At 55.4% G+C, this 8,810-nt stretch overlaps 2 protein-coding genes across 2 annotated transcripts; both read right to left on the reverse strand.

The window, feature by feature from the left end:
• Positions 1–940: 940 nt before the first annotated feature.
• LOC122466589 (polyubiquitin-like) lies at positions 941–2,287 on the reverse strand. The gene has a single exon (XM_043551395.1). The coding sequence runs from the start codon at positions 2,267–2,269 to the stop codon at positions 1,796–1,798; it is 474 nt and encodes a 157-aa protein (XP_043407330.1). The 5' UTR covers positions 2,270–2,287; the 3' UTR covers positions 941–1,795.
• LOC119566802 (2'-5'-oligoadenylate synthase 1-like) lies at positions 941–8,262 on the reverse strand. Its single transcript, XM_043551394.1, has 5 exons — positions 8,027–8,262; positions 5,966–6,260; positions 5,349–5,524; positions 3,840–4,072; positions 941–2,948 (listed from the first exon to the last, which is right to left on the reverse strand). The coding sequence occupies exons 1-5, from the start codon at positions 8,189–8,191 to the stop codon at positions 2,762–2,764; spliced, it is 1,056 nt and encodes a 351-aa protein (XP_043407329.1). The 5' UTR covers positions 8,192–8,262; the 3' UTR covers positions 941–2,761.
• Positions 8,263–8,810: the final 548 nt, after the last annotated feature.

Genomic DNA, 8,810 nt, shown 5'->3' on the forward strand with positions numbered 1-8,810 from the left:
AGAATATGTATTATAGCACATGTGGGGAGGCCTTGTGCAGCCGATGGGGTTGTATGCATTGAACAAAGCTGCTGGGGGAGACAACTCAGCCGAGTTTGCTGTAGCTGGGTCGGATGAGGGGGCCACGACCCGGTCACAGAACTGCTGCTGGATCTGCTGCAGGAATTATTGTGGGGCAGGTCTCAGGCCCGTGTGGCACAGGAGGTCAGACCGAATGATCTCAGTGAAAGAATCTCTGAATCCATGACGCCCGGCTGTATTCATAGGGCAGGCGGGACCCATATCCCATGGACACAACACCCAGGAGGTGGGATTAGTAGAAGCTGTTTATTTCAGATTCCAAGTGGCACATGTCGGTTGGGATTTGGCACGACACAACAACAGAGATGGTGACACAGAACAGTGGAGTTGGGACAGGGAGGAGGAAGGGGACTAACAACGGGACTAATGAACAATGTCTGGTAGGCGCCCAGCACCCAACCCTGCACTGGGGGCAGTACATCCCGAAAGGGTTGCGGAGCAGGGGGGAAACAGCTCCTAGGAGCTGCAGCAGGAGGTGTGGGGACAGCCTGTGCTACAGAAGGACGTGGTGCCGATTCTGGAACGTGGGGATGTAACGATGGTGCCCGTGGGAGCCAGCTGAGGTGAACAGCAAACAAACCCCAAAAAGCTGGTGGATATTCCAATTCTTAGATTTACCAAGCCAGCACAAAGCAGCTTCTGTGTTACCTCACTGGTTACTCAGAAGTCCAGACAACGCAGTTCCCTGAAAAAAGACTCAGGCCTCTGTCCAGACACACAGGTCAGATATGACGATGATTACTGAAAATCTTATCTCATCAAAAAAAAGAAAAGGTTCTTCCAAACCCAAAGGATCAGCCACATACCCATGTCCAGTTATAACTTAGATCTTACCCAAAATACACGCTACAGTCAATTCTTGTTAACTAAACTAAACTTTATTTAAAAAGAAAAGAGAGAGTGTGTTGGTTAAAAGATCAATATGCATACAGACTTGAATTCAATTCTTGAGGTTCAGATACATATCAGAGATGAGTTTGTAGTGTCCAAATTCCTTTTAGGTTATAGTCCAATGTCCATATTTGGGGTGACTCCAGTCAGTGACTGGGGATCCCAATCCTTATGGCTCAGGGTATCCCCTTCTTGAAACCCAAAGCAGATCTGAGTTAAAACAGGATGGTGTCCCAGCGTTTTTATATATTTTCCACCAGCCTCTTGGCCTGAGAGAATAAGCTTAATCTTCTGTCTCCCAACCATCCTGGCAATTAGCATAGTGTAATTTATCCATTAAACGGTTCATATACAGTTTATCACAACCTTCAAAGAGACATACAGACAATAATACTATTTCACTCAAGTGTCATCATAAATGTTAAAATCCCTTTTTGGGTCTTTGAATCAAAGCTACAGCAATAGACAAGACTTGTTTGGTTCCATGACAAGACCTGAGCAAACAGCTACCCTTCTAGCAAGGCAGGCTTGCATTTCAAAGCTCTGTTCATTCACATATCTTCCTAACAAGTCTTTACAGTTCGGCCATGGGTCAGGTCAGACTGTGAGTTAATTCAGGTTTCAGAGTAACAATTCTGGCCCCGTGTCACCTTTCAGTGAGCTATTATATTTCACTGCTAAGGTGACAGGGGCACATTAGCAAAGCCCTGAATTATCATGCAAAGGCTCTTGGGAAACATAGCCCGCTGTGCTGCTCTCTTGGCCGGGGGCACAGCAGACGCCTGCCCATGGAGGTGCAGGTCCCGGTGACCCAGTGAGCATCTTACCCACCCCTGAGGCGCAGAAGCAGGTAGACGGTGCTCTTGCTCCGGATCCTGTAATGGGCGAGCGTGCAGTCGTCCTGCAGCTCTTTGCTGTTGAACGTCAGGCGCTGTTGGCTGGCGGAGACACCCGTGCGATCCTCGATCTTCTTCTTCAGGCCCAGGACGGTGTCACTGGCACGGACGCCATAGGGCAGGGTTCTGCTGTTATGGTCCTTCACGAAGATCTCCATCCACTGGGGTTCGGTCGTGAGCATCAGAACCGTGGTGTCGTAGAAGATGCCGTGTGATGCCAGGGTCTGATCGTCCAGCAGCAGCTGGTTTCCCAGGCCAGGCTCCTGCAGGGCCAGGCGCTGTGTGTAGGGAGAGATGTCCCAGGCACGCTCGAGCTCCTCCTTAATCTCCCAGATGGTCGTGTAGGGGCTCAGCCCCAGGTCCAGGCTGACCCCTGAGAGCTGCTTCACCGTCACCTGCATGGGTTGGCTGGCTGGAAGAGAGACAAGGAGACGGGGATGGGTGGGGGTCGGACAGCCCAGGTGGGGCAGCGGAGAACGTCTAATGACACGCGGCAGAAGAACCTCTGCTGGGGAGTGGAATCTCAACACGATCGTTTCCCGCAGCTCTGGGCTCATCAGATTCTGTAGCAGGGAGCTGGGCAGAAGCGCTGGCTGTGGGGGGAGGGGGATCTCCCAGCTACGCCAGCCCCAGCCTCTCCCAGCAGGGGGTGCTGTGGGGAGGGGTCAGGAGTGCTGGCTGTGGGGGGAGGTCCTGGCTACCCCAGGCCCAGCCTCTCCCAGCAGGGGGCGCTGTGGGGAGCGGAGGGGAGCACTGGCTGTTTTGGGGAGCTCCCAGTTAGGCCAACCCCAGCCTCTGCCAGCAGGGGCAGCTGTGGGGAGTGGGACAGGCGCGGGGGCCATGAGGGGAGCTACCCGGCTACTCCATGCTCCGGAGGCTCAGTGACGAGCTCATCACAGGCGGGGGTGGGAAGGGACCCCGAGAGACTTCGGTACCTGCACATCCCAGCAGCGGATGGGGCCGAGGCTGTTCCTACAGCACAGCTGGTCCCGGCAGATGGCGGCTTCTCTCGCCAGCAGGTCCCAGCTCTTTCCCTGCCCCAAGGTTCCCGTCGGGTCGGCTGGATCCAGGATCACGGGGCTGTGAACACAACGGATTCTCTCTGTCGATTGCTCTTGGGCTGAGCCGCCTGCCCATGTGGCCAGTGGCTCTGCTGTCTGCCCCAGCCCGCTCCCTCTCCCCCGTGAGCCAGGCCCTGCTCTGCGTCCAGGCTGCTGACACATCCCAGCCGCCTGCTGCTGACGGTGCCTGCCCCGGCTCAGGCAGGGCACTGCGGTGCAGAGGGGAGCTGGAGGAGGGAGTCTCAGGCTTGGCCGGCTGGAGCCGGAATCCCAGGGGCTCGGGGATGGGGCAATGGTGGAGGGTGAGTATGGTCGGGGTCACCCACCCTGGAAGAGCCAGTGTGCAGGCAGCTGAGGGGCTGGAGACAGCCGCTGCCCTAGTCCCTGTGGTACTATTGCACTCTAATGCCGGCCCAGGGGTGTTGCTGGGTACCACACGCACTCATTCGCGAGCCCTCACCCTGTCAGTGTCGTCATCCCCACCATGCCCCTGGGGGAAACTGAGGCACAGGCTAACAGTGGAGGAGTGGGGACAGACCTGTGCCAGGCTGTGAGCCCCCAACCCTTTCTTGCTCATACGGGTGCTGCCGGGTGGAATCCTGCCCCCTTCAGTTAATGGGGTTTGGCCGGTGAGCTCCATGGGGCCAGGGCTCCGCTTGGGCGAACACCCGCAGAGGCAACCTGGCTATACGTGGCGCAGCGCGTGCTGGGCTGGCCATGGTGCTTGGCTGGTGCTGAGTGTAACCACAGGGGCCTCTGGGCTGAGAGATGCTGAGCAGAGCTGCCAGTTCTCTGCTCGGGTGTCCCAGGGTAGGACAGAGCCTCCCTCCCACGCAGGAAGGAAGGCCGAGCTGCAGCTGGACATGAGCGAGCCGCGCGGAGACAAGAGGAGCAGATGCAGGGGTCTCACCACGGCTCCCGCAGCAGCCGTTTGACATGGGGCCCTATCACGGAGGACTGGAAATCGTAGAACTCGGTCCAGTAGACGCAGAGCTCTTGGTACCGGCACAGCAGCTCCATCACTGTGCGGAACCCCTCGGCCGTGCTGAAGTTCTCCGCCCCCTTGGTGCCACTCTCCCAGGCATAGATGGTCAGCAGCTCCAGGGCGTACTTGGTGGGCAAGCCTGACGTCGTCTTGGAAAGCTGTTAAGGAGATGGGGGGAAGCCGGCCTGAGACATGGGATGGGGTGGGGGTACAGGGCCCTAACATCCCTCTTGCTGCATAGTCAGGTGGGTGACCTCCCGCTACCTCTCCCCTGCCCACGTCCTGTGCTCACCACAACACTCAACTACTGAGCAGTGGCCAGAGAATGGGAGCCGGGGTGTAATGTACTAGCTAGAGAGAGAGAGTGTAATCAGACCTGCTCAGTTGTGCGTCAAGGCCCTATATTGCTAATATCTAGTGGGGATTCTCCTTTAGCTCAGGTGGCAGAGGTCCGTGCTTCTGAAACAGAAGGCTCCACAGTTTATTCCCACTGCCGGTGTGAAGTCCCCACAGGCTGTGGCATCAGGCACTGAATCATTTCAGCTGTTTATTAGGATAAAGAAAATCCTTCTCCCCCGACCCTGTAAAGTGTCATTTGACAGGCTAGTGTAATTTCCACTCAAGTGAGCAGCAAATAGGTTGTGAAATCATTCTCTGAAATTTGCTCTTTGTGCAGTTGCTTGCCCTGCGATTAGAGGACGAGAGATGTGAGATTGGATGTTTGAGTGTGTGTCTGTCTGCACGCATGTGGGAACTGGGAGCCGGGGGCCAAGGCCATGGCCAGAGCTGTGGCTGGCGCTGCGGCCAGGAGCGTGGCCATGGGGTTGGGGGCAGAGCTGAGGCAGAGCGGGGCTGGGTGGCGCTCCCTCCATGCCCTCTGTGGAGGCTGTCCCAGGCCCTGCCATGTCCCCACTGAATGTTCCTCTGTGTACCCCTAGTGGGGTGTACCCCACAGTTTGGGGACCAGTGATCTTGACAGATATTCTGGGACTGCTAGAGAGGGACTCAGCAAACTTGCGAGACTGGATCAGAGGCAAGATCCATCTAGTCCAGTGTCCCGTCTGCCTCCAGCGACACCCGGGGCCCTTTGACGGGGTGATTGAACCCAGCCGCCAGAGCCCAACCCAAGAGCATCCAGGAGAGCAGCGAGCTAGGAAAGACCAGCCTAAGGCGAGACGACCACCATCTCCAGGGAGCGAAATGCTGGGAAGCAAAGTGATCTTCTGGAAAGATTTGAGCAGCCCTGGCAGGTGGAGGGGCTCCAGTGAGTAGCTTTATTCCAGGGGGTTTTAAGGTGTGGGAGGTTCTTTTGTCAGCCGGGAGAGCTCTCCAGCTGAACCCGCATTAACATACAAAGGTAACCACCAGGGCTGGTGGCCCGGTGAGAAGGAGCAAGGGGGGTATCAGTGACTGGGGCAGGGCAGGGCACCTCACCTCTTTGTACCAGTGCTTGACCAGCCGCAGCAGGTTCTTGAGCTTGGCTGGGCGACGCTTCACGAAGTCCCTCTGGAGCTCGGTGAAGGAGGTGCAGAACTCACCGGGCTTAGCTCTGGTCCGAATGAGATCCTCGTAGACCTGGGGGGAAGGTTTGCTGCCAGGAATCACCTGCCCTGTGGGAGAGAGGGGAGGGAGGGTCACCACACAGATCTGAGGGGAGTCCTGTCCCAATGGGCCTTGGGCTATTCCCATGTCCCATACACAGGCTGCACCTTCATTCCCATGAGCTCTGTCAGGATAAGCCCTGGGGACATTGAGGGGAGTGGGTATTCCCAAACCTGCTGGATCCCTGGAGGCCGAGCTGAGGGGCAGGGATACAGTCCCTACCTAAAAATAAAAGGAGTACTTGTGGCACCTTAGAGACTAACCAATTTATTTGAGCATAAGCTTTCGTGAGCTACAGCTCACTTCATCGGATGCATCCGATGAGGTGAGCTGTAGCTCACGAAAGCTTATGCTCAAATAAATTGGTTAGTCTCTAAGGTGCCACAAGTACTCCTTTTCTTTTTCCGAATAGAGACTAACATGGCTGTTACTCTGAAACCAGTCCCTACCTAAGGCATCATAGGCCGGGAGCACATCCACCTCGATGGATTCCCGCCTCCTCCTCGACTGGATGATGATGGAGAGCGAGCGCGGGCAGGTGCCCTTCTCCTTCGGCTGGGAGACCTCCACATCAATGCTGAAGGCGATGGTCTGTCGGCACCGGTTCAGCTTCTGCCTGATGGTGTCGAGCACAGCCGCACGGTTCTCCAGCTGGTCCCGGTAGCTGCAGAAGCAGCTGAGGAAAAGGACCAGATCTGCATCCGAATTGTTCTTCAGGGCTGTCCCCTTCCCCGCGGAGCCGCCCTGCCACGGAACAGAAGCATTAGCTCACTGCGCTGCCCTCTCAACAACCCCAGGGCGCTGAGCCGCATGGGGGCCGTGCCCCTGCACCCACTCAGCCACGTCACTCCTTAGGCACAACGGCCCCTGCTGGGCAGCCAGAAACATACCAGAAGTGTTAGGATAGGATAGGAAATATTGAATCCAGTGTTGTAGTGTACACTGCTGGGGTGCCCCACCCCCGCATCCCATTCTGATCACCGAAGATGGTCTAACGCCCCCCACGTACGCTTTGGGGCAGAGACTTGAAATTTGGCAGCAGGGTGGCCTGCGTCTCAGGGATAAGCCTTTTGCCTTACGCCTTTTGCCATGCCCGTCAAAATCCACCCAAGTTTAACCAAGCTAAGAACCTTTGAAATATCTCCCTCTGCACATGCGCAGTACAGATGTGTCAGAGTTTGGCCAGCCCCACAGATAACATAGCATTTATACAGCACATTGTACGGTCAAAGCCCAGCTCCCGTTGGCTTCAGTCGCCGCTGTGAGCACTCAGCACTTCTGCAAATCAGAGCCCGGGGCTTGGGTTGGGCACCCCAAAAGTGAAGAATGCACACTTTGGGAACAGTTTGGGTTAAGTGACTTGCCCAGCATGACACAGGAACTCTGTAGCAGAGACAGGGATAGAATCCAGTTCTCCAGGGAAGCATTCAACTGTCTGACCCAGGAGACCTTCCTTTCTCTCTCTGCAACCCTCTGCCCCATTCATTGCACATCTTCCATCTGCTGCAAAGTCTGTAGGGGTCCCACAGACAACAGTCTCCTTCACTACCTGGCCCTGATTCACCCGTAGAACAAGTCCACCCTGTGCACTGAATGAGGCAGGGTCCCATGGAAAAAATAATATGTGATCATGTAATTAAAGCCTGTATTGTAATACATATGCACAATGGACATATGCCGAATTAAGGTTAAACAGGCCACCTTCCCTCTGGCATTTCCTAATGTTTGAGTTGCAATCTCAATAACTCTCTTTTAGTGTAATTTTTGTGGACGTAACAAATGGGACTGGGGAGAGGTTTTGCAAACTTCCTGTCCTGTTTTTGGTAAAGGGAGTGCTGATTACAAGGTCGTGACCCAACAGGGGAAAGGTTGAGAGCCATTGATTCAGAGAAGATAAATTGGATGTCTAATAATGCTAGATTAAAAGGCAACACATTTAAAACGGCTCAAAGGTATTTTTTGTGACACAGCATATAGTTAACCTGTGGAACTCGCTCAAAGAGGCCATGAGCTTCTCAGCCCTCTCCGCAGGATTAGACATTGGAAGGATAACTAGAACATCCCTACTTGTTTTCGGCAGGAAGGGAAATGTCCAAGGGAGACAAACCCTCATGCTTCAGAGCATAAACTGACCACTAACAGCCTGTGGTCAGGAAGAAACTTCCCCTATAGGCAAATAATTCTATAATTGTCCACGAGGTGGGCTCTTGTGCCTTCCTCTGAAGCAGCTGGTGTCGGTCACTGTCAGAGACAGGTTACTGGGCTAAAACTGCTCTGACCTGACAATGCAACTCCTATTTTCCTACCTGACCCGACCGGCAACTGGGAAGCCAGGGCGGATTTTGGATAATGCCCCCTGCAGCCAGCGGTAAGTGGGAACCCTGTTCGGCATCCCTTGGCTGGCGGTTTAGGCTTGCCCTGATCACAGCGTAGGCACGCAGACTTTCGCCTGCACCAAAGGAGCCCGGACATGCTCTTTTACACCGGCAGCTGGTCCAGAACAGACTCACCTTCACCGTCTTGAACACCTTGATGTCGTCAAAGCACGTCTCCTTCAGAAAATCACAGATCCTCCGGACAGTGTCTTTCACCTGCAGCCGGAATTCCTCGCTGGGCTGGAGATGTTCTGCGATCCAGGCATCCAGCGAGCCGGCGGGCACCCGGTACAGCTCCATCTCTGCTGCTTTGCTCCCTGTCCCTGCCTTCCTCTGCTGCTGCTGCTTTTAAGCATCCTGGGCACAGCCCAACCCTGCTGATCTCCTCCCCCGTGGATGGTGTCAGACTGAGCTTGTTAAGGTGGCCTGGGCTACAGGACTAGAACTGTCCACCAGACACCTGCTGTGCATGGGCCCGGAGAGAAGCCTGGGGGCTGGTCCTCATCCCCAGTTCCAGAGGCAGCCCAACGCACTTCCCCCATCCCCAGCTGCTGGGATTCCTGGGAGGGGGCTGCCCCTAGGCCCTGCTTGGGGGCGCTGTCCTTCATGCCAGTCCCTAATCCGAGTGTCTATCTCCCCGACACCGCCTGAGAGTGACACGGACCTCGTCCGTGTCAGTTTCATGCTCGGAGGCTGGGACACAGGGACTCTCTGGTAACTGCCCCAGGGAGAGTAATTAACCACTGGAACAACTTACCAAGGGAGCTGATGGCTCCTCCATCCCTGGCAAGACCTGATGCTTTGCTGTCAGAGCTGCACCCGGGGTTAGTTTGGGGCAGGGTTGCTGACCTGTGCTGGAGAGGAGGGCAGAGTTCATTCCGGCCCTGGAATCTAGGAATCAACAAGACCCAAGTGAAGG

Source organism: Chelonia mydas, chromosome 7 (genome assembly GCF_015237465.2).
Source record: "Chelonia mydas isolate rCheMyd1 chromosome 7, rCheMyd1.pri.v2, whole genome shotgun sequence".
Taxonomy (NCBI): domain Eukaryota; kingdom Metazoa; phylum Chordata; order Testudines; family Cheloniidae; genus Chelonia; species Chelonia mydas.

Bases quoted from the DNA above. Each gene is read 5' to 3' on its own strand.
- LOC122466589 (XM_043551395.1), bottom strand. From the start codon at position 2,269: ATGCAGGTGACGGTGAAGCAGCTCTCAGGGGTCAGCCTGGACCTGGGG.
- LOC119566802 (XM_043551394.1), bottom strand. From the start codon at position 8,191: ATGGAGCTGTACCGGGTGCCCGCCGGCTCGCTGGATGCCTGGATCGCA. The intron at 6,261-8,026 runs GTGAGTCTGTTC...GTTCCGTGGCAG, and splicing joins AGGTGTTCAAGACGGTGAAG to GGCGGCTCCGCGGGGAAGGG. The intron at 5,525-5,965 runs GTAGGGACTGGT...TCTCTCCCACAG, and splicing joins CCCGGCCTATGATGCCTTAG to GGCAGGTGATTCCTGGCAGC.